Source organism: Cebus imitator, unplaced genomic scaffold (genome assembly GCF_001604975.1).
Source record: "Cebus imitator isolate Cc_AM_T3 unplaced genomic scaffold, Cebus_imitator-1.0 Scaffold194, whole genome shotgun sequence".
NCBI lineage: Eukaryota > Metazoa > Chordata > Mammalia > Primates > Cebidae > Cebus > Cebus imitator.
The window spans coordinates 1,752,383-1,778,127 of NW_016107509.1; the positions used below are offsets into that span (position 1 = coordinate 1,752,383).

General features: G+C 37.3%; 1 protein-coding gene across 1 annotated transcript in view; it reads left to right on the forward strand.

Annotated features, from left to right (window-relative positions):
- The window catches only part of ATM (ATM serine/threonine kinase), a 146,054-nt gene that overhangs the window by 110,384 nt on the left and 9,925 nt on the right, over nucleotides 1–25,745 (forward strand). Inside the window, exons 49-61 of the mRNA XM_037745197.1 lie at nucleotides 802–925; nucleotides 1,257–1,390; nucleotides 2,725–2,942; nucleotides 3,943–4,150; nucleotides 5,479–5,592; nucleotides 5,914–6,072; nucleotides 6,720–6,858; nucleotides 8,110–8,192; nucleotides 9,123–9,263; nucleotides 10,315–10,431; nucleotides 17,150–17,299; nucleotides 20,001–20,166; nucleotides 21,495–21,581. Coding sequence (XP_037601125.1) covers nucleotides 802–925; nucleotides 1,257–1,390; nucleotides 2,725–2,942; nucleotides 3,943–4,150; nucleotides 5,479–5,592; nucleotides 5,914–6,072; nucleotides 6,720–6,858; nucleotides 8,110–8,192; nucleotides 9,123–9,263; nucleotides 10,315–10,431; nucleotides 17,150–17,299; nucleotides 20,001–20,166; nucleotides 21,495–21,581 — 1,840 coding nt within the window. The remainder of the gene's footprint in view (nucleotides 1–801; nucleotides 926–1,256; nucleotides 1,391–2,724; nucleotides 2,943–3,942; nucleotides 4,151–5,478; nucleotides 5,593–5,913; nucleotides 6,073–6,719; nucleotides 6,859–8,109; nucleotides 8,193–9,122; nucleotides 9,264–10,314; nucleotides 10,432–17,149; nucleotides 17,300–20,000; nucleotides 20,167–21,494; nucleotides 21,582–25,745) is intronic.

Sequence of the window (25,745 nt, forward strand, 5' to 3'; positions counted from 1 at the left end):
TGAATTAGTGTTTTACTGTTATTTAAAAACACAAATGTGCTATAAAATATTTTTAATAACGATTTTATTAGAGCCTTGAAATTACTAATTTATGAACAAGATACTGTAAAATGAGTCTTGAAAATTAATTTGTAAAAGAAGTTTAGAAACTTTTTCCTATATATAACAATTGAATCAGTCCGTTATGTGGTAGATTCATTTAATATATCCCAGTATTAAGCCTTTAACTTGCTATAGAATTCAAGAAAGGTATGTGGGACATGAATGAAATAGCTACTCTAAATTTGAAATGGCAAGCAAAAAGGGGGAGGAGGAAATACATGAGAGAACTAAATTAGAAAATAAAAGTAAGTTGTGTTGCTACTTCAGCTATAAACCCAGCAAACACACTGGATAAAGTAGAGGCATTTGTTTCCCAAGGTTTGTCTACAGTGGTGTCCCATAGACATATACCTGCTTAGTGTGTATTAGCTGACCGTACTTTTTTTTTGAGACGGGGTCTCACTCTGTCGACCAGGCTGGAGTGTAGTGGTGTGATCTCCGCTCACTGCAGCCTCCACCTCCCTGGTTCAAGCAGTTCTCCTGCCTCAGCCTCCCAAGTAGCTGGGATTACAGGTACACACCACCAGGCCAGCTAATTTTTTTGTATTTTTAGTAGAGATAGGGTTTCACCATATTGGCTAGAGTGGTCTCGAACACCTGAGCTCAGGCAGTCCACCCACCTCGGCCTCCCAAAGTGCTGTGATTACAGGCGTGAGCCACCACAACCAGCCTTTTTGATGTTGGGCACTCTTTGTATAGCATCTTCGGTTATTAGAGGAATCATCATTATACCAAAGCACTGAATGCCAATATGATATGTATAAATATTGCTTAATAGTATCAGCCCTGAAGTATTTGCTGTCCGGAGTTACCCAACTTCCTTGTACCTCAGTTCTCTAATCTGTGCTTTGGGGGTAATAGTACTTATTTAATAGGATTCTTATGAGAATTAAATGAGTTAATATATATAAAGCCTTTACAAAGTGTCTGACATGTATAAGTACTCAATAAATGTGACTTGCTCCAACAATGGCAGTAATAATAATAAACAGAGGATGATCATTTCCTACATGGGATTATTACAATCGTTGTATGTCAAAAGCAGAGGAAACACTTTTTTTTTCTACCCACTGAGGAAAAACATTTTTAACCTGCTTTTTCCCCCTACATGAAGGACAGCTGAGTATAGTCATGGTAATGTGTTATATTTTAAGATTTTGCCTTCCTTTTACAGAACAATCCCAGCCTAAAACTTATATACACAGAATGTCTGAGGGTTTGTGGCAACTGGTTAGCAGAAACTTGCTTAGAAAATCCTGCGGTCATCATGCAGACCTATCTAGAAAAGGTAAGATTTTGGGGGCAACCCTTAAGATAGTTACTTAGCATGAATATGCTTCATCTTTACATCAAGATCAAATATATTTCAAAAGCAAGTAAAATTATGGTTTTATTTTTCTATATATTATTACTGCTGTGGCTCTGTATAGTTTCTAGGGTAGAATGAAACAAAGTTACATACGAAGCAGTGGATTTTGAAAGTAAGCCCAAGTATACATAGCATGTCTTCTTCCTCCTTCCTACCTCCACTACCAGCTACCCTTTCAGCAGGTTGTTTCTGATAATTTCTTCATGTATTCATCTACAAACGTAACTGATTAAGGAATAAGCAAGACAGCCCTTGCTCTTCATCAGCCACCCACAAGTAAAGGCTTCAGTATACCAGACCCCTTTGACTTTCCTGTTTCTCCCTCTTATCCCTTTGATTAACTAATTTTGGAAATAAGTTACCTCGCTAAATAAGCGTAACACAAAACACATTATATCCTTTATTATTATTTTTTTTAATTTTTTTTTTTTTTTTTTTTTTTTTTTTTTTTTTTTTTTTTTTTTTTTTTTTTTTTTATTTTTTTTTTTTTTTTTTTTTGGAGACAAAGTCTCACTGTGCTGCCCAGGCTGGAGTACAATGGCACTATCTTTACTCATTGCACCCTCCACCTCCCAGGTTCGAGCAGTTCTCCTGCCCCACCTTCCCAAGTAGCTGGGACTACAGGAGCATGCCACCATGCCCGGTTAATTTTTTGTATTTTTAGTAGAGACGGGGTTTCACCATGTTGGCCAGGCTGGTCTCAAACTCCTGACCTCATGTGATCTGTCTACCTCGGCCTCCCAAAGTGCTGGGATTACAGGTGTGAGCCACCACACCCAACCTGATTGTCTTTAAATTTTATAAAGCTCTTTGTCTTTGCAAAGTTCTTTACAAGTATTAGATGTGTGGGTTATTTCTATACTCTCAAAGTTGATTTGAAAAGTCAGGAAAATACTATAGTTTAGGGGTGTCCAATCTTTTAGCTTCCCCTGGGCCACACTGCAGAGGAATTACTGTGGGCCACACATAAAATACACTAATATTAATGATAGCTAACGAGCTTTAAAAAAAAAATCACAAAAGAAATCTCATAATGTTTTAAGAAAATTTACAGATTTGTGTTGGGCCGTATTCAAAGCCATTCTGGTCCACATGCAGCCCATGGGCCACAGGTTGGACAAGCTTGCAGTATTTCATATAATTTAGCTTTTACGTGTATATAAGTTCAACTTTAGTGTATTACCGTAGTTTGAGTGATTCTTTAGATGTATTTAGTATTTGTAAATATAATCAAATTGGTTGTTTTCTTAAAGGCAGTAGAAGTTGCTGGAAATTATGATGGAGAAAGTAATGATGAGCTAAGAAATGGAAAAATGAAGGCATTTCTCTCATTAGCCCGGTTTTCAGATACTCAATACCAAAGAATTGAAAACTACATGAAATCATCAGAATTTGAAAACAAACAAGCTCTCCTGAAAAGAGCCAAAGAGGAAGTAGGTCTCCTTAGAGAACATAAAATTCAGACAAACAGGTAAGTAGGTTTCTATAAGTGACAATTTTGTTAACTGAGTGAATGTGTTTGCATAGAAAGAGTGACTTGTCTTTTTATCTGATACAGTTTTGAGCACTAAAGGTCAGCTTAGCTACATATAGATTATCTTGATCTTTTGGGTTCTTTGCCGTTGTTTTTTTGTTGTTGTTGTTGTTAGTTTTTTTGAGACAAGGTCTCCCTCTGTCACCCAGGCTGAAGTACAGTGGTGTGATCATGGCTCACTGCAGCCTCGACCTCCTGGGCTCAAATGATTCTCCCTCTCAGCCCCCCAAGTAGCTTGGGCTACTGGTGTGTGTCACCATGCCTGGTTAATTTTTGTATTTTTGTAGAGGTAGAGTTTTGCCATGTAGAGATAGAGTTTTTGCCATGTTGCCCAGTCTGATCTCAAACTCCTGGGCTCAAGCGATCTACCCACCTTGGCCTCTCAAAGTGCTGGGATTACAGGTGTGAACCACTGTGCCCTGTTTGTTTTGGTCCTAATGTGGTTAATCACAAATTGGTATGTAAGACATTGACGTATGTTCTTTTATGAATAATTCATGCTCTGCTTCTAAGTTCATTGTGGAGAATACAGATACTAGCTTTTTGTTTTGGTTTGCTTTTTTGGTTTATTGGTATCATGGGAAAAGGAGATAGATACTGAAATTAATTACAAGTTACCTATTTTTTTTTTTTTTATGTAATTAAATCCCTCTATTTAAGCCTGCCGTGAATCTGTTTATTTTAGTGTAAGTAGTGGTTTAAGTTAGCTAAATAGCTTGGGGAGAGTCTCTCTCGTCCTTGGATGCTTAGGAAGGTGTGTGAATTACACAATTAAGACAAAAGACAAAAGTTTATTCCCTTTATAATTCTTAGACGTTCGATTTTTTTCCTGGGATGAAAATCGAATTTTTTTCATTTATATTGTATATTGTGTGTGATTTTGTAGTTCTGTTAAAGCTTATGGCTTTTGTGTTTTACCTTAATTATTCTATACAAGATACACAGTAAAGGTTCAGCGGGAGCTGGAGCTGGATGAATGTGCTCTGCGTGCACTGAAAGAGGATCGTAAACGCTTCTTATGTAAAGCAGTTGAAAACTACATCAACTGCTTATTAAGTGGAGAAGAACATGATACGTGGGTATTCCGACTTTGTTCCCTCTGGCTTGAAAATTCTGGAGTTTCTGAAGTCAATGGCATGATGAAGGCAAGTGTTATTCAGCCCAATATTCTACCCTATGCTTGAAAAACTTAGACATAGCCCCTTGATGTCAGAGATTTTGTATACCTCTTTGTATTCCTGCACTTGATCCAGTGCTCTACATGTGAGTAGCATTTTGTAGTTTTCTAAACTTTCATACATATTTAGGATTATTTGCAAGTTCTTATTTCTACAAAAGTTCCTTTATATTATTATTAGATTATTTAAGCTGATAAACTCTAAATGATGCAAGTTTGTATGGAGGTGAGAGAAATTAGCTTGGTCCTATGTCTTTGCAGTTACCGTAGGAGAGTGTCTAGAATGAGGCATTAGATTAGAGGATTTAGAAAGCAATTAAAGATGATATGATCACAGGTGGGTTTTTCCCCCTGCTGCAAAAATCTGGGATTTTTACAACGAATTTTGTAAGTGGAGAAAATACACTTTTAAGAAAATATTCAGCCGGGCGCGGTGGCTCACGCCTGTAATCCCAGCACTTTGGGAGTCTGAGGCAGGTGGATCACGAGGTCAAGAGATCGAGATCATCCTGGTCAACATGGTGAAACCCCGTCTCTACTAAAAATACAGAAAATTAGCTGGGCATGGTGGCACGTGCCTGTAATCCCAGCTACTCAGGAGGCTGAGGCAGGAGAATTGCCTGAACCCAGGAGGCGGAGGTTGCGGTGAGCTGAGATCGTGCCATTGCACTCCAGCCTGGGTAACCAGAGCGAAACTCCACCTCAAAAAAAAAAAAAAAAAAATTCAACAAAGCAGTATTTTATAAGTTTTTATTTGAAAACGTTATAGTGATGATATCTAATATTAAATTTAGGTTGATAAGATATACATTGTTAGTCAGTTTGAAGGTTAGAGATAAAATGTTTCTCTTGCAGGAAAAGAATGATAAGACTCATAACAGACACAATCAATCTCTGCTGTAGTATATGCTACATATTACTTTTGGCTTATAGGGAAAAGCAATTACTTCATTTTATTGTACACTGACTTCTCAGGAATCAAGATCACAGTCACACTCAGATCAGCCTTGTCTTCCTTAGATTTTCTGGAATATAAGCAGTACCAAGTATCCCAGTTCTGAATCCAGTTTAATTTAGGACCAAAAATTTTGATTTACCAGTGCATTAATCTGGAGTACCCATTATAAAGACCTTCAGATCGGCTAAGAAATGAAGGAAAAAAATATAGTTAGTGAAGTTTTGTTAACCACTTGCTTGTCCTAATAGAGTAGCACTGTCATAAAATAATTTATTTGCTTAGATGTGAGACTATTGGAAACACCTTGTTTCTTAACGTTGTGTTTTTTTTAATGATAGAGAGATGGAATGAAGATTCCATCATATAAGTTTTTGCCTCTTATGTACCAATTGGCTGCTAGAATGGGGACCAAGATGATGGGAGGCCTAGGATTTCATGAAGTCCTCAATAATGTAAGTAAACCTGAAAATCAAACCACAATAATTATTTTTCTTCTATATTACTATGTATTATATAAAGTATATATACCAGTCCCTCTAAGAAATGGAAATTACAAAATTTTATATTTTATCTCTTCTCATATCACATAAGTTACTCAATCTCTCGCTCTAATTGCTCATAGGCCTCTGCCTCTTTCTCACACATGCAGACATATACACTCTACCCACTGCAGTATCTAGATAGTAATACACATTTTAACATTAAGCAAAATGAAAATATGGATTGTATGTTTTTTATTTGCACAAATCTAATAGTTCTTAATTTTCTTACAGCTAATCTCTAGAATTTCAATGGATCACCCCCATCATACTTTGTTTATTATACTGGCCTTAGCAAATGCAAACAAGGATGAATTTCTGACTAAACCAGAGGTAGCAAGAAGAAATAGAATAACTAAAAATGCTCCTAAACAAAGCTCTCAGCTTGATGAGGTATTTGGATTAAACATATGTACTTTTCAGAAGTGTAATATTCAGTCTTTCCTAGAATATTTCTTTTTAAAACCTTGTGTTATTATGATGCCATCTAAAATTGGTTCAAGGCTGAGCACAGTGGGTCATGCCAGCAATTTGGAAGGCTGAGGCAGGTGGATCACTTGAGGTCAGGAGTTCGAGACCAGCCCAGCCAACCAACCTGGTGAAACCCCGTCTCTACTAAAAATATAAAAATTAGCCAGGTGTGGTGGCTGAGGCTACTCTGGAGGCTGAAGCAGGAGAATTGCTTGAACTTGGGAGGCGGAGGTTGCTGTGAGCCAAGATCGCGTCATTGCACTCCAGCCTGTGCAACAAGAGGGAAACTCCATCTCAAATTAATTAATTAGTTAATTAATTAAAATTGGAATATCTGTCAAAGCATAGGAAACACCAGTAGTATTTTACTTTTTTCCTCGCAGCAGTTGGCAAAAGAAAACAATAGATTTTTGAAAGGCACTAGAGTTGACGAGAGTATTATACCTTTGATGGATTTTATTCATGACTGTTTTGTTTGTATCTGAGGAATTATAATCATTCCACTGTCTACATTTGTGCATGAATTCTGTTTTTCTCTTTGTTTTTCTCACTGTTTTTTTTATTAATAGGACCGAACAGAGGCTGCAAACAGAATAATACATATTATCAGAAGTAGGAGACCTCAGATGATCAGAAGTGTTGAGGCACTTTGTGATGCTTATATTAGATTAGCAAACTTAGATGCCACTCAGTGGAAGACTCAGAGAAGTATGTGTCTGAAAGAAAGAGCATTGTTTTCTTGCTGTGTTACTCTCTGTAGAGGCATATTAATTTTAGAGCCTAATAAGTAAATCTGCTTAAAATCACAAACGTGATACAAAAGCTTAATTTTTCTCTGATAGCTTCAGTGTTCCCTGCTTACTTTTTCACTTATTATCTCTTGGTAGAACTGATAATAGGTGGCTACAGTAAATTAATTATTTAATTTCTTCTGATAATCTTCTGGTGCACAAACTTGTTACAGAGAATTGCATAGAGGCATTTCTAGTGTCAAAAGTTTTTGTAAATGATGTGGTTACTGTGCCCTGGGACTTAAAAATAAAAAGGCATTGGCTGGGCGCGGTGGCTCACGCCTGTAATACCAGCACTTTGGGAGGCCAAGGTGGGTGGATCAGGAGGTCAAGAGATCGAGACCATCCTGGTCAACATAGTGAAACCCCATTTCTACTAAAAATACAAAAATTAGCTGGGCATGGTGGTACGCGCCTGTAGTCCCAGCTACTTGGGAGGCTGAGGCAGAAGAATTGCTTGAACCAGGGAGGCGGAGGTTGCAGTGAGCCAAGATGGCGCCATTGCACTCCAGCCTAGTGATGGCAACAGAGCAAAACTGTATCAAAAAAAAAAAAAAAAAAAAAAAAAAAGAAAAGGCATTACCATTTCGCCATTATTTAATTATTATTCATGCTGTGTCCGTACAAATAATTATAAGCTGCTGGAATCTTTGGTTTTGTGACTAGTTTCTAAGTATGCATTTGCTTCCAAATATCTCCCCATACTTTAATAATTGTATTTTTTTCTATTCAGAATTATATCTTCATGTTTAAATTCTTATTACTTTAAAACAAGAATGAAACTTCACATATTATTTCTCTAAGCAAACAAAAAATATTGACATGTCTTTTAGTTGCATTTAATAGTAATGTGACAGGAATATGTTATCTATGTACTATATAAACTATCATGCAATTATTTTAAGATGCTTAGTCTGGTTCCTCAGGTGGAATCTGGTCTAATTACCCCTGTCAGGTAACCTGCAAATTTACTTGAAGCTACATTAACCACTGTTGAGATTTGACCCTGAGCTACACAGTGGCCAAAGCCCAGTCTTCATTTCTCAGTCAGAGCCTGAACCACAGATTAGCAACAAGTTGGGGCCAGTAGCATCTGCTGACTATTTCTGCTTGACCTTCAATGCTGTTCCTCAGTTTGTCACTAAAATCTCTTCATTTTTAAATACAGAAGGCATAAACATTCCAGCAGACCAGCCAATTACTAAACTTAAGAATTTAGAAGATGTTATTGTCCCTACTATGGAAATTAAGGTAATTTACAATTAACTCATGATTTCTTTAAAACTAATTTCTTAAATTAGATTAAACCATTTGAAATAGTATTTTTATGTAGGTCAAAATTGGTTAAATATTGGCAAATTTCACGTGTTTCAACCTATAGTTTCTCAGTATTAGATTTTCTTTGCCCAAGCCCTGAAATACTCAAAATCATCTCCTGCTTTCTTTTCCATTGCCTTCAGTTCTGCGCCTCACATCTTTCTTATGAAGGTCTATAGACTGTTACCTTCATCGGACAGAAGGACAGTTTCCATGTGCTTATGCCAAGATTAATTTTTGACTTGGCAAGGAAGTTCCCAATTGTTATATATTGCTTTTAAAAATTCTATGTGCAGTAAAACGTATTATTGGCTGTCATGTATCAGTATTACTATAATATTAAGTTGACTTTATATGCATGATATACTTAGCTCTGTTCTATGCAAGAAATAATGGAAGTAATTTCATGTGGGCAGGGATATATGTAATAATAAGGGTTATAGTTTGGAAAATGATAATCTTAAATACATTGTTTTTCTTTTCATTTTGCAGTTTATTGCTTAGTATCTAGTAACTTGATTTGAAAGGTAGCTGTACCATGTGGATTGACTATTTTTCTAGCTATATCAGCTAAGTTACTTAGCTGAATATTTCCTGAAAATGCCAGATTTAGCAGTTAAAATCCAGAAAACTCCTTCTACTGTTTTCCAAAATTTATTATGTTTTCGTGGGGAGTTATTTCTCAGATGACTTTACTATATTAGTGAATCTTTCATTTAATAGTAAAGTTATAGTTCCAGTTCTTAACCAACATCACATTGTCATTTGTTCCTCTGTTTAATATTAAAATTGCCATTTATAATTTATTTTTCTTTGAGTGCAAATAGTGCATCTGACCTATTATCGTGTTTATACTTTTATTAGGTGGACCCCACAGGAGAATATGGAAATCTGGTGACTGTACAGTCATTTAGAGCACAATTTCGCTTAGCAGGAGGTGTAAATTTACCAAAAATAATAGACTGTGTAGGTTCTGATGGCAAGGAAAGGAGACAGCTTGTTAAGGTGAGCCATCCCTTCTCTGGCTTAGCCCTTAGAGTTTTATTGAGGAAAAATTTTAGTTGATATTTTCTTCCTGCTTTATTTGGGCTTTTGTCTTTATTTTGAATAATTATGAATGAGGAGAATTTGTAGACTAGAAATGCATTATTTTCTAGAACCAGAAAGTTTTTCTTCATTTTTTTGGTGTGTCTCTGAAAGACCATCATTATTGTATGGTTGATTCAAGTAAAAGAATACCATTAACATGTACAGACATGATAAGGTTAACAGTGAGCTTGCTTTTTGTGAAAAAATACTTTGGTGTCTCGAATTTCTTTGTATAGTACAAGTTTAGTCCTTTGCATCAGTATACTGGGTCTGGTACTGTGCCAAGTGCTGTTTAATATACCAGAAAGGGAGAGCATTCTTCCCTTACCATTTCCTCATGAACTCTGAATCCTACTGGGGAGTGGTGAGACACAGTGCTACTTTACTCAAGTTGTTTGCAGTATGCCTTCCTGTGGGGGAGTTCCAGTTAATATAGCTACAAAAGTAGCGAGGGGAAACTTCTTTTTCTAAATCAGTGTGACTACTCAGTGTTGTGGCTTATTCTAAATGAAAGAATGTGAATAGGTCCTTAATTATTTGAGAGACTGTTAAGAGGTGCACAGGGCCAGGCACAGTGACTCACTCCTGTATTACCAGCACTTTGGGAGGCTGAGGCGGGTGGATCACCTTAGGTCGGGAGTTGGAGACCAACCTGACCAACATGGGGAAACCCCGTCTGTATTAAAAATACAAAATTAGCCAGGTGTGGTGGTGGGTGCCTGTAATCCCAGCTACTTGGGAGGCTGAGGCAGGACAGTCGCTTGAACCCAGTAGGCAGAAGTTGCGGTGAGCCGAGATTGTGCCATTGCACTCCAGCCTGGGCAAAAAGAGCATAACTCTGTCTCAATAAAAAAGGTACACAGATGCTCAGATTGGTTTCTGAGTACCCTTTGTTATTCTCGGATGACTCTGTGCTTTTATAATAAAATGAACTGTACTTGTTAATTCATGCTTAATTATTCTGTAGGGCCGTGATGACCTGAGACAAGATGCTGTCATGCAGCAGGTCTTCCAGATGTGTAACACATTACTACAGAGAAATACTGAAACTAGGAAGAGGAAATTAACTATCTGTACTTATAAGGTAACTATTTGTACTTCTGTTACTTCACCAAGACCATATAAAAGATGCCCTTTGGCTGGATGAAGTGGCTCATGCCTATATTCCTAATGCTTGGAGAGGCCAAAGTGGGAGGATCACTTGAGGCCAGGAGTTTGAGACCAGTCTCAGTGACATAGTGAGACCCCCATCTTGACAAAAACTAAAAAAAAAAAAAAAAGCCAGCCATGATGGTGTGTGCTTGTAGTCCCCTAGCGACTTGGGAGGTGGGAAGATCACTTGAGTCCAGGATTTTGAGGCTGTAGTAAGCTCAAACTCTGCAGTGAGCTCTAGTCCAGCCTGGGCAACACATCAAGATCCTGTTTTAAAAAAAAGAAGAAGAAGAAAAATATGCCATTATTTGGACCAGGAGTCTACAAATGTTTTCTGTGAAGGACCAAATAGTAAAGATTTATTTTCTTTTTAAAAGTTAATTATAGTAAGAGGTTTCTTATAGTCAACTGAGATATTTTTTCCTTTTTTCAATTCAACAATATGTCATAGAACTATTTCTCATTTTTTAACAGCTGCATTTTATATGTATGTAGTTTTTTATACAAGTCCTTATCAATGGGCATTTGGGTTGTTTTTAGTCTTTTGCTACTAAAACAATGCTGCATTGTAGTGAATAACCTTGAACAGTGAATGAATAACCTGAATAACGGATTTCATACATGTTCAGGCAAATCTGTGGCATGGATTTCCAAAAGCTGGATTGCTGGGTAGAGGATATACGCACCTGTAATCTGGTTGATATTGCCAGATTACTCTCATTGGGAGTGTACCCACTTACATTTCCTGTAGCTATTTGCCTGAGAAGACAGTCCTCAGTCACATTCTATTAGCTGATCATCTCTGACTCTTAATTATTCATCTAACCAGTTTAAAAATAACAATAAATCCTCATTTCAAAGGGCCTATTTTCCATAGGTTTGTCTTTTCTGATTTTATTCCTGTATCTCATTTAAAATTTTCTCCTTCTATAAATGTTATAACAGGGATTATGGGTGACATCTGTTTTTTTAAATACATTTCTAGTTTTCTATTATGAATGTTTTTTTATTTTTAAATAATGGCTAAATTAAAAGCCCTAAACAGGGGAATGAAGAAGAATAAATTAGATATACCCTCCAATAGTCCACTGGAGCTAGGCTATTGTAATAAAAAGCAGAACTTGGTTTTGAGCTTCTTAACTGCTTTCAGAGACAAATATAAAACTTATTTGTTGGGAGAGGGGCACAGATCATTGGTACTCAAGCTTTAGCAGACATCATAATCACTTTTTGTTGAAGTCACTTTTTGTTAAAACACAGATTGCTGAGCCCCATTCTTAGAATTTCTAATTCAGCAAGATTAGGGTAGAACCTGTGAATGTGCATTTCTAGCAAGATACCAGTGATGCTGATGCTGGTCCAGGGACTACACTTTGAGACCCACCAGTCTAGTTGTCCTATCATCTATTGACTTGACTTGATTTTAGAGCTGTCTCCTATCTGACAGATAGAGATTACTAAGAACTTTTGAGAGAGTATTCTATAATGTGAATGAAAGGAAATTTTCATGCTCGAAATGCCAGACTTTTAGATTGCAAAGATAGTGACTAAAGAATTGGGTTACAAAAATATGGGCTATAGGAGCTCCTCCTGATACTCCTCTCAGAAAGCAGCTAAGATTTCCAAGCAGATACACAATTGAACCTCCAAATTTCATTGAGGTAAACTGCAAAAAAAGTGAATGCCTGACCTAGAATATTTTGAAGGCAGAAATTACTAAACTTTCATCTCTACCTTATGACTTTTTCAACAGCTAGTTTTCAAACAAAACTATTTTTCCATATAAATTATTCCATTAAGATTTCTAGTTGGGCATGGTGGTCCACGCTATAATCCCAGTACTTTGGGAGGCCAAGGTGGGTGGATCACTTGAGGCCAGGAGTTCGAGACCAGCCTGGCCAACATGGTGAAACCCTGTCTCTACTAAAAATACAAAAAAATCAGCCAGGTGTGGGGCCCATGCCTCTAGTCTCAGCTGCTTAGGAGACTGAGGTGAGAGAATCACTTGAACCTGGAAGATGCATTGAGCCTAGATCACACCACTACACTCCAGCCTGGGTGAAAGAGTGAGACTTTGTCTCAAAAAAAGAGAAATGTCTAAAGGCCAGATGCAGTGGCTCACGCCTGTAATCTCAGAACTTTCAGAGGCCAAGGCAGTCGGATTGCTTGAGGCCAGGAGCTTGAAACCAACCTGGGCAACATAGCAAGACCTCATCTCTACAAAAAATTAAAAATTTAGCCAGGCATGGAGGCATGTGCCTATAGTCCCAGCTACTCAAGAAGCTAAAGCAGAAGGATTGCTTGAAATCATGAGTTTGACACTGCACAATGAGCTGTGATCATGCCACTGCAGTCCAGTCTGGGCAACAGAGCAAGACCTTGTCTTTAAAAAAAAAAATGATGTCTAGAAAATGGGTAACCCAGATAATTAATTGAATATATAATGTTATACATCTCAATATTAAAGTATAATTTCTAAACACAACAGTTTAGGTTTGAGTATTTCTTAGAATTACAACAATAAACCAATAATGTTATTTTGAGATTACTCCAAGAATATGAAAGTTGTGTCATCATTATGTTAAACTAACTTGCCTTTAGTTAAGATTCCCTAGACTACAGGGAAGTAGTCTACCCAGTCTTGGTTATCTGTGGAGTCATTCCCAATCCTGAGGTTCAGGTCTTCTATGGTCATTGTGTCAACAAGAGCATACATTATCTACCTGGCACTAGATCTTGGTATCCAAATATTGTGTCATTGTGCAACCTCAAAAGGAGAGACTTGTATACTGAGGCATGCCAGATAACTCTTGTCAGAGAGAATCAGATGGAAATAAAGACAGTTCTTATTATATATGCTGATAACTGAGACATAGCCCTTAACATTAACCAGAATTAGGGTAGCTGGCTCAATTTTTCTCCACCAAAACTATGTGTTGTTACAAAATATACTGAACAACAAATCTAAAATCTTAGGTGTCAGAGGACTTGTTTTCTAAAAGGCAAGTCTCTAATAATATTACAGTGCTCAAAGAAGCTTTGCACTTAACCTGTTCATCCTGCTTTGTGCCAATAAATAATTTTTTTTTTTTGAGACGGAGTCTCACACTGTCACCCAGGCTGTAGTGCAGTGGTGCGATCTCGGCTCACTGCAATATCTGCCTCCTGGGTTCAAGCAATTCTCCTGCCTCAGCCTCCCGAGTAGCTGGGACTACAGACATGCGCCACCACGCCCAGCTAATTTTTTTGTATTTTTAGTAGAGATGGAGTTTCACCATGTTGGCCAGGATGGTCTCCATCTCCTGGCCTGTGATCCACCTGCCTCTGCCTCCCAAAGTGCTGGGATTACAGGCATGAGCTACCGTGCCTGGCCAATAAATAATTTGTATTCCTTTTCATGCATATTTCAGAGCATCCATCTGGGGAGAGAGGCCATAATATCTTAAGGCATTCACTGACTATAATGAATTAACTTCATTTCTGTGTATCTAGGATGGTATCAGCTGTGTACATTGAGAGAACTGAGAAAACAGTCATCAGTCCTTTTTTGTGGTATTCACACAAAATACCCAGATTGAAATATTCCAGAGAATCTTTAGTCTCATCTATTCCATCAGCAAGTCCTGTTGGTCTACTTCCAGGCAGGTCACTTTTTACTATGTCTGCTATTACCACCCTACTTCTACAATCACATCTCTGTAGATAACAGAGTTCAAACCAACAGTTTACTTCTGCTCTTGGTTTTCAAAAGCTGGTTTTATTCGTAACTGTTAGAGTGATCCTTTTTAAAGTGCCTAAGACAGAGTACTGTTATCATTCAGTATCTGTGGGGCATTGTTTCCAAAGCTCCCTGCAAAGGCTAAAATCAAGTCCCTTATAAAAAATGGTATATGTACCATTTGCCAATAACCTATGCACCTCATCCTGTGTACTGTAAATCATCTCTGGGTTCCTTAAAATACCTTATACAGTATAAATGCTATGTAATTAGCTGTTGTACTCTATTTGTTTTAAAAAAATTTTTTATTGTATTGGTTTATTGAGGTTTTTTTGATGAATATTTTTGATCCACAGTTGGTTGAATCTGCGGATGCAGAGGGCCAACTGTATTCCACGTTCCTGTTCAGAACCCCAGATGAGTTCACATTATCCCTGAATGACAGCTTTCTAATTGCCTCTGCCGTTCTCCCTCCCGCCTTATCTACCACTGTCCTCAGGCTTCTCTCACTTTCTGCTTGTATAGCATGAGTAATCGCCACTTGACTCACCTGGTCTTTTGCAATAGCTTAGGTACACTAATTTATTTCTGCTTCAGGGCTTTTCTGCTTCTGCCTGGAATGCTCTTCCCTCATATCTTCACACCAGACACTCCCTTACTTCATTCAGGCTTCTGCTCCAGTGTCGCCCTCAGAAAGGCCTCTGACTGGGTTGCCGTTACACACTTCTTTTTTTTTTAAACTTAAGTTGTTTTGTTCTCTTATACTTAAAATCTGACATCATGAAGTGTTTTTAATTTTATTTTATTTTGAGATGGAGTCTCACTGTGTTGCCCAGGCTGGAGGGCAGTGGCGTGATCTTGGCTCACTGCAGCCTCTGCCTCCCAGGTTCAGGTGATAGTCCTGCCTCAGACTCCTGAGTAGGTGGGATTACAGGCACAAGCCATCACGCCTGACTAACTTTTGTATTTTTAGTAGAGATGGGGTTTCACCATGTTGGTCAGGCTGGTCTCGAACTACCAACCTTGTGATCCACCTGCCTTGACCTCCCAAAGTGCTGGGATTATAGGCGTGAGCCCCCATGCCGAGCTGAAATGTTAATTAAGATACGTGTTCCCTCACCAAAATGAAAGTCGATGAGGGCATAGTCTTCATCTGCCTTTTTGCCACTCTGTTCTCAGTGCCCTAGCCCTGTGTGTAACACGTAATAGACTCCCAACAAATACATGTTAATAAATTAATTAAATGTCTCCTTATGATACAAAACAGTTCAACGTGACAGCATTAAAATTTAAAAATGTATAGAATTAAAAACACCATAAAGACAAGTGACCAGCTTAGAAAACAAATATAATAATGTTAATAACAAAAAGATCATTTTAATATAAAGAACAAGGGATTTATATGAAGAATACAATGATATTCAACTTTACTAGTAATCTGAAAAATACTAATTGAAACCACAGTGACATACTATTACATACCCTCAGATTGGCAAAATACAAAAAGTCTGACAGTAAGTACAGTATTGGAAAAGTTATGGTATAACTCTGCTGGTGGGTATGTAAATCAGTCCAGTCACTTTGAATAGTTATTTGGCAATATCTGGTTAACCAAGTTGAAGATACACATCTCTGGCTCAGCTGGTCAGTTCCCTGGGCATATACCTTAGAACAAACTTTGTCCAACCCACAGCCTACGGGCCAGCCACATGCAGCCCACAGGATGGCTTTGAGTGCAGCCCAACACAAATTTGGAAACTTTCTTGAAACATTTTGAGATTTTTTTTTTTTTTTCTTTTTTAGCTCATTAGCAGTCATTGCTGTTAGCGTATTTTATGTATGGCCCAAGACAATTCTTTTCAGTGTGGCCCAGGGAAGCCAAAAGATTAGACACTCCTACCCTAGAGAAACTGAAGTATGTTCACCAGTAGACTATTTCATTGCAGCCGTATTTCATGAAAATGTGGAAACAATGTAAATGTTAATATGCAGATTGGATAATTGTGGTGTATTTATGTAGTACATAGCTGTTAAAGTGAATGATGTAGAGTTCAATATGCTCACATAGTAAAGATAAAATAGTGTTGAATAAAGTATTGAATAAAAAGCCAAATTACAGAAGTATACATGTAGTATAATAATTCTTCACTTAATACTTAAAACTATTTAGGTACATATAGCTTTGAGATAAAAAAATATACCGAAAAATACATGAACATGATAAACCGGTTAACAGTAATCTTGATGGGGAGGGACATAGGGTCAGTGAAGCACACAAGGGAGAGCTTCATCTCTCCCCCAGCAAATGTGAGAAAATCCTAGATTTGATAAAGCTGTTTAATGGATAAAAGGGTATTTGTTAATATTATTTTCTATACTTTATGTATGTTTATAATATAATTTTCAAAAAGCTTTCCTAGTAAAATTACTCATTTTATATTTAGGAGTACATTTTCTCTCTGTGAAGATAGTAAGACTGTAAAGCAAGAGTACATGTAATTTCACTAATTAAGTTACACTAAAATTGAAACCACATTCATGGGCAATATTTTCCAAGTGAAATTCTCCAAATTTAATTGATATTAAAATTGTAAGGAAAACAGAGTTAATTCCTCTCCTAACTGGACAATCTAAGTATGGATCAATGGCAGATGACAGTGAGTATAATTAACAGGAGTGACCTCTCAGAGAATTGAGGGGATTGAATGATGGGCAAGCTCTCAAACATCTAAGCAGCAGGCTAGAAAATTATATTCTTTGAGCTTTAGTTTATTTCTGGATGCTTTCCTCCAAGGAGCTTTGTCTTCTGTGGACAGAGAACTACTAATACAACTTGAAAAAAATGCTTTGCACTGATTCTGATAGTTGAATGATCATCAAATGCTCTTTAATGGCCTTTTAAAATTAAAAGATATTTAATCTATAACTTCAGGTGGTTCCCCTCTCTCAGCGAAGTGGTGTTCTTGAGTGGTGCACAGGAACTGTCCCTATTGGTGAATTTCTTGTTAACAATGAAGATGGTGCTCATAAAAGATACAGGCCAAATGATTTCAGTGCCTTACAGTGCCAGAAGAAAATGATGGTGAGTGACACCCAAAATTAAAGGTTATTTCAAGATTATTCAATAGCTTATTAAAGCTGACAGCTATCAGATATTATAGCATACAAAAAACTTTAATTTCATCAGGTAATTGTCAAAGATACTAAGTAAAAGAAAGGAAATTCATCAGAATGAAAGTGTGTGAGTAAAAAAAAGAAGGATTTTAAACTACATAATATGTCAGCCGTTGTCACATAAGAAATGTAAAGGTTATTCAGTGTGTGCTGATTTGTTTTCAATTTGGGATAAACTAATTCTTAACAAACAAAACACTAAAATGCCAGGCGTGATGGCATGCACCTGTAATCCCAGCTACTTGAGAGGCTGATCCTGGGGGATCATGTGAGCCCAGGATTTTGAGGCCAGCCTAGACAACAGAGCAAAACCCCATCTCTAAAAAACACACACACCATAAAACAAGAAGATTATGAAATGATTTTTTATGAAACTGATATAGAAAACCTAAGACATTTACCATGTCACACTGGCTATCTAGTCTGATATTCATTCACTGAATTGGCAACATTTATTGAATGCTTTCTATCTACCAGGTACTGTGCTGACTTAAGACTTCACAAATAGTATGACTAATCATCATGATCTTATTCCTATTTTAAAATGAGAAGTTCAAAGAACTTAACCTGCCTAAGGCCAATGAGCTAATTAACAGAGCAAGGATTTAAGCCTTGTCTAAATCCAAAGTCCATTTGCTTTTCATTTTATTGTGCTTTCTGTGACATGTTTTTTAAAATGTGTGGTAAGTGCTAGGTGTTGTGATGGCTATTTGTATGGGGCACACAGGGTACAGTGTAGGTATGGAGAAGGAAGTGGTTAGTTCTACCTGGGGTGAGGAGAATGGAGAGAAGTAGATCCAAGAAATGCTTCACAGAGGAGGTGTGTGAGCCGGTTTTGTAAATGAGTTGTTTTTCCAGGCATAAGGAGCATATATGCAAAGGAAAGGAGGTATGAGCACGCAAAGACAGCATAGGCTTAGTGTTTGAGGAGGAAAAGATAGTTGAAGGTGGAGCAGTAATTGTTGGTCCAAAGATGGAGGGTTGCTTTATGAAATACAAAGGAGTTTGCACTTTATGCTACAGGCCTTAAGGATAGTGATAGACTTGCATTTAGAAAGAATCTCTGACAGCACTGTGGGTTCTGTTTTTGAGAATGCAAATTGGAGGTATGAGATGGTCTGAACTGAGACGAATAGCAGTAGGAAGGGAGAATCGTGGGTAGAGATGAGAACTACGAAGGAGGCAGAATTCTTAGAATTTGATTGCTGTTTAAAAATAAGGTTGGGGGCCGGGTCTGGTAGCTCATGCCTGTAATCCCATAAGGGACTAAGGAGACCAAGGCAGGAGAATTCCTTGAGCCCAGGAGTTTAAGACCAGCCTGGGCAACATAGTGGAATGACACCCCATCTCTACAAAAAATAAAAAGTCAGCCAGGTATGGTGGCATACATCTGTAATCTCAGCTACTCAGGAGGCTGAGGCAGGAGGATTGCTTGAGCCAGGGACCGAGGATACAGTGAGCTGTGATCACAACCCTGCACTCCAGCCTGGGTGACAGAGAGACCCTGTCTCAAAAAACAAAACAAACAAACAAAAAAAAAACACAACTTTTTTTGGGGGGAGGAAAAGGAGTAGTCCGTGCCTCCCAGTTTTCTGCTTGGGGCAGTTAGGTAGATGGTGAGGCTGTTTACTGAATTGAAGAATAGAGGAGGTGACTAAAGTTTGCCAGAGATGAAGTACTTGGATTTGGAAGTGATTCAGGTGGAGATGTTGAATGGGCAGCTAAAGAAGCACATTAAGCTAGTGCTTAATAAAGATACTTGGGCTTAAGGCCAGGCACGGTGGGTCATGCCTATAATCCCAGCACTTTGGGAGGCTGAGGTAGGCGGATCACCTGAGGTTGGGAGTTTGAGACCAGCCTAACCAACATAGAGAAACCCCATCTCTACCAAAAATACAAAATTAGCCAGGCATGGTAGCACATGCCTGAAATCCCAGCTATTCAGGAGGCCGAGGTAGAAGAATTGCTTGAACCTGGGAGGCAGAGGTTGCAGTGAGCCGAGATGGTGCCACTGCACTCCAATCTGGGCAACAAGAGCAAAACTCCGTTCCCCTCCCAACCCCCAAAAAAGCTACTTGGGCTTAATATAGATACAGATTTAGAAATCATCAGCACATAGATGGGAGAGAGTTGAAGTCGGTAAGCTTTGCTTCATGATAGTATTTTATAGCAAGATGTTGGAAGATAGAGATCTGAATCATATCAACTGCCATCCATAAGGGATTCCTCCATTCTTTCTCTTTTCCTGTTTCCTATTGCAGCCCAATGCTGTGATGCCGCCACCTGAAGTTATCTGGAACTACTTTGTCATTTCTGTGTTTACTTCTGCTTAAGATTACAGGATTATTCAAATTAGAATATAATCAAAACAAGTAACAGTCACTGTGGGTATGCTTCCTTTCCCAATGATTAATACGAAATCCTAAAGGGATTACCACTTGTAATTAATTGCTCCCCCTTTCAGACTGTTAGCTTCCTGTGGGTAATGTATCCTGTTCATCGTTCTTGCCCCTATATCTTGTCATATTTTTTATATAAAAATGTGGATATTAGTTGAATTCGTTGAACACAATATTGAAAAATAAATTATATATATGCTCTATTTAAAGGAGGTGCAAAAAATGTCTTCTGAAGAGAAATATGAAATCTTCATGGATATTTGCCAAAATTTTCAACCGGTTTTCCGTTATTTCTGCATGGAAAAATTCTTGGATCCAGCTATTTGGTTTGAGAAGCGATTGGCTTATACGCGCAGTGTAGCCACTTCTTCTATTGGTAACCTTCTTGTACATATAGTAGCTTCAGCACTTTGTTGTTTGGCAGTTTTTGTTTTTGTTTGATTCAGCATTTTTTGTACATTCTGAGTGGCAAGGGGATGATGGTGACGATGTGGTTGGTAACCAAACCATCTTCATTATTAAATCATTATGTTTGTTTCTTGTTCATGCTGATTCTTAGTGTCTACCTTTTTATAGCTTATGCAGAAAAGAATTCTCCTACTTTGATAAATAATAAAAAGACAGGGTTTTCTTCTTTGTTTCATAGTGAATATGGCATATTTTCTCTCCCCTCAGTATATTATTTTCTGAGACTTTCTTTGGAAAATAATAAAACCTGTGATAACTTATTTCCTTTAATTATTTGTGTTCTTTTGCATATAACCTCTAAAATGCCATGCTGTTATCACCTAGTGATTAACACTGTTTAATAGAATTTTGTTTTCAGAATAGAAATCATGAGATATATATAAATATTTTGTGTACAATATATATTTTGACTTTTTTTCCCCTAAGAAATTAGAATAGCTAAATAGTATGGTTAGCAAAATCCTAGAGTATGAAAACTAATGAAAACATTAGAGATCATTAATCTATTTTTTTTTTTAATAAAGACCATTCCCTCCATTACCTATGTGCTATGCCCCAGGAAGGCAGGGCATGTATGTTTTGAAAGAGTTAGAAAATAACTAATCTGATACAACTAGTTTATAAACAAGAAAGTAGGCCCAGTTAATGACAGGGCGAGCCAGACACCCAGTCATTCTGACTCCCTTCTCAATGTTCTTTTTTATCATGCTATGTAGTTTCTCCCATTATTGCATGCCGTCATCTGTCTTAAATACAGAGATGCACTTTTTCCTGGGGATATATACCTGGTGAAATGAAATGAATTAATAATTAATTTGTGTTAAATATAATTCATCAAGCAGAAGAAAGTTGCACTGAAGAATGAAGAATTTATCCATAAATTTCTCATGTTCAATAAATATTTGAGTACATATAATACACTGCTTTGGCCCAGGTAAATAATGGGTCCCAACTTTAGCCACAATAATTTTTAAGTACTAATATTTTTAAATGTGTGCCTATTAGTAAAGAGAAAATTGTTTTAGCAAATCATCTAGGATATATAAAATGCAGTATGCATTAAAATAGCTGGTAAGATTTGACTTAAACTCAATATGGCTGGTTATGTACATCATTTAAGTAGGCTAAAAATCCTAAACTACTTAAAGATTATAACAAGTCAGTGGTGTTAGTTGAAATTATGGCTGTATATTAGAAAGAAATGCAATCAGTGATTTCAGATTCTTTTTTTTCTAGTTGGTTACATACTTGGACTTGGTGATAGACATGTACAGAATATCTTAATAAATGAGCAGTCAGCAGAACTTGTACATATAGATTTAGGTAAGTAATAAAATCTGTGTTTCTTTATTCTTTTTAATAAATATGTGGTCATAATGGAATGTTGTTTGCCTACCAAGATGTTACAATAAGAGAGAGAGATACATACATCAAAGCAGTAAATATTGGGTTGTTTTTTTTTTTTATTTTCAGCATATTTTATTTTCAGAAAGATAATTTCAGGAGCACTTTGGGAAGTGGGATTGGCAGCAGGAAGACAAGTTAAGGGATATTATAATAGTTTAGATGAGAAATGATGAAGATTTGTACTAAAGTTGTAGAAACCAGGAGATTGGATTTGAGGGACATATTTGTAGTAAACTGTACCAGTGATGTTAGATATGGAAATAACGGGGAAGTGGGGCTCAAGGATAACTGAAGCTTCTAGCTAAGGAATATATCAAGTTTTGTAAATAATAAGAAAGTGATGAATTTAATTTTGCTCATTATTTTGAAGTATTAATGGGATTTCTAGGTTGAATAGACACTTTAATATATAGAAAAGAAAGGAGTTTGAATGTAATGATGGAGATCCAGAATCTTTAGCAAATACATTTCAGCTGAAGTCACTGGGCTAGAGGAAGTTCTGATGTTACACATCAACCTCGATAAAGAGACCTAGAGATGAAATCATAAGGAAAGTGAGCCTTTGAAAGGCTGAGTCAAAAAAAAAAAAAAAAACTGAAAAGTACTCAAGTCATGGAAACTAGGAAGTCAGGATCTTGAAAGGCAAGAGGGGAAAATCTTTTATGAAAGTAGTGCTTAACAGTATCTGATACAGAAAGGTCAGAAAGGATGAATGCTGAAAACAGACCTTCGAATTTAACAAGTAATCAACCTTAGAGGCCTTGGAAGACCCCTTTGGATAGAATGGAAGAAGCCATACTGTAAAAAGGCAAGGACTGAATGGAAGTGAAGGATGTGTAAATTAAGAATGTTGAATCTTCCTACAAGAAGTTTAGAAGGAAAGGGAAGGATGGCAGAGAAATTTGCCACAGGGATGAGAGACACATTTGGTCCTTGCTTTTTTTAAGATAGGAGAGGTGTGAACATGTTAGATATTGAAGATACAGGAGAAAAACAAAAGATAATTGAAATAGCAAGAGAAATCATAAAGTACAAGAGTATGTTAGCATTGGCTTTAGATTGGAGGCATGTTAGCTTTTCTGCTGAGAGAGAAGGAAAAATGATGCCAGTAGGAAAGTCTTAAGCTGGAGGGGAAGAATATGAAGGAATTGTATTTGCTAATATATTCTGTTTTCGCTGAGAACTAGAAAGCATGCTCATTTGCTTAGAATTGGAGGGATGGTAATTGGCCTTAACAGTAAAATTCTAAAATTTACCATGAAAATGAGACCAAAACCTCACTAAAAAGGGATAAATAAATAAGACATGCCAAGCAGTTTAAGGGGCACTTTCCTAAGGTGACAATCCTAAATTTGTAGTGGAGCCAATAGTGTTGTTGTATGATTTTTTTCCAGCAGTCCTTAACATCCTTGGAGTTTAAGTTGTAGTTTAAAATGGTGGATGTGACAGAGGGCCAAGGGGACAAGGAGATTTGAAGTACTGGTGAGAGTAATCAAGCCTATTATCTATACCCCCAGGCTGAGTAGGGAAGGAAGAAGGCTAATAAACTGAAATCTCAGTCAAATTTGAAGACCGTTTAGTAAGAATAATGGGTAGAAGGAGAAGAGGTTTTGATTAGAATGTAGAATTTACAGTGTCTAAGAAGGTGCAGTTTTAGACTTATTTCTGAAGTGCAGCCCATGAGTGGTTCGCTAAGATAGAATGAAATTGAATTTCATTAGAACAGAGATGGTCACAGATATTATATGATTTTCCCCAGAATGATTTCTAGAGTTGTGATAGAGGGGGAAATTGTGACCTAGGTCCATGCTAACATTCAGTGAATGTGAGAGAAAACTTACAGGTTTACATAGTAAACATGAAGATGGGAGAGATTTGTTAGAGCCAGAAGGTGGGGATCTCAACAGAGGAGTGAGACTTTATATGAGAATGAAAGGGCAGTGGTTTGGAAGATGCAAAACAGAGGTACGAGTATGCCAACCTGTGTCCTTCCAGGTCGTGCTAAAAGCATCTATAAATGAGAAGGGTAAATTGGTATAACCCCTTTGGAATACTGTTTGGCATTATCCACTAAAGCTGACTTTATGTATACCCTGTGACCCATCGATTCCACTCCAACAGAAATGCATACTTATGTATAAAAATGTTTATAGTAGCACTATTTGTAATAGCCCCTAACTGGAAACAGTCCAGATATCCATCATAAGTGGAATGGATGAACAAACTGTCGTATATTTATACTCTCTTTGTATATAACAAGATTGAATGAACAATAACACACAATATGGAAGACTCACAAATATAATGCTAAATGAAAGACTCCGACACAAAAGATTACATATGTATAATTCCATATATGAAATTCAAAAACTGATCAAATTAATGTACAGTGTTCTAAATCAGGATAGTGGTGACCCTTTGAAGAGGTGGTTAGTGACTGGTAGGAGGGGTTGAAGGGGGGGCCTCTGGAATGCTGGTAGAGTTCTGTTAACATGGATTTGTTCACTTTGCAAAAGTCTCAGTGAGTCACACACTTGGGTGATTTGTATACTATTCTGTGTATATCTGTTTGGTTACCTGTTCCTGCATAACAAACCACCCCCAAAATTTAGTAGCTTAAAATCACAATTTGTTATTATCTCTCACAGTCTGTTAACTGGGCTCAGTTGGGCAGTTTTCACTTAGGATCTCTCAGGCAGTTGCAGTTAGCATCTGGGGCTGGAGTTATCTTAAGACTCAACTGCGCCAGAGTTCATGATGGCTTCTTCACTTACATGTCTGATGTTTCAGCACTCATATGCGGCCTCTCTGTCCAAAATAGTATCCTGGACCTACTTAGCATCTTGGGGCTTGAGGAAGAAAGTGGAAGTCAAGGGCTAGGCCTGCAACTTTCACAGTATCACTTCCATCACATTCTATTAGTCATAGTAATGTCATAGGGTCCATACAGGTTCTTCCCTGTTTGTGGGACTCCAATAACCCTATGTTAGGCCTTCTCACTGTATCATTTATACCATTACCTGCTAGTCTATATTTTCCAGGCTTTCTTCTGATTCACCCCTTGGTGTCAGTGCATTTATCTGTAGAACATGGACTTTCAGCCTTGCTCAGCTATAGCAAGCCCTTTCTCTACTGAGTGTCAGTGGAAGCCATTGGAGAATCTAGTCTTCGGCCCTTACCTAGCAGTAACAAGGTGGTGACTCCCAAAGGCATCAAAAGCAGAAGTTTAAGGAAGATCCTGAATCTCTAATAACTAACAGGTGTAGGCATCAATTGAAAATCATTAGTCATACCAGGAACCAGGAAAATCTCAACTTCAATGAAAAATGACCACGTGTAGGTGCCAACACTGAGACGACAATGGTATTGGAATTATCTAAGATTTTAAAGCAGCCATCATAACACTTGAAGGAGCAATTACAAACATGCTTGAAACAAATGAAAATATAGTAAGTGTCAGCACGGAAATAGTCTCATATAGACATAGATATAAAGGAGAACCAGATGGAAATTTCAGAACAGAAAAATATGGTAAATAAAATACAAAATTTCAACTGCAGACTGAGGAGACAGAAGAAATGATCAGTGAACAGAAGACAGAACAGTAGAAATTACTCTAGCTGAGCAACAGAGGAAAAAAATTAAGAGGAAATCTTCAGCATCTAGGGCTAAACAGAGTTCCTAGACTTGATACCAAAAGAACAATCTTTAAGAATTCTCAAAACTTAACAACAATATGTACTTATAAAATGGTCATGTACTACAAATGTATATGGCAGCTTTATTCATAATACCGAACTGGAAAAATCCAGATGTCCTTCAGTGGGCAAGTGCTTAAATAAACTGTGTTACATCCATGCCCTGAAATACTTCTCAGCAATCAAAAGAAACAAAATTATTAATATACATAACAATGTGGATGAATCTCCAGAGAATTAGGCTGAGTGTAGAAAACTATTCCCAAAAGGTTACATACTGTATTATTATTCCACTTCCATTTATATAACATATTTAAAATGACAAAATTATAAAAATGGAGTACAGATGAGTGGTTGCTAGAAAAGTAGGAGGTTAGGGGGC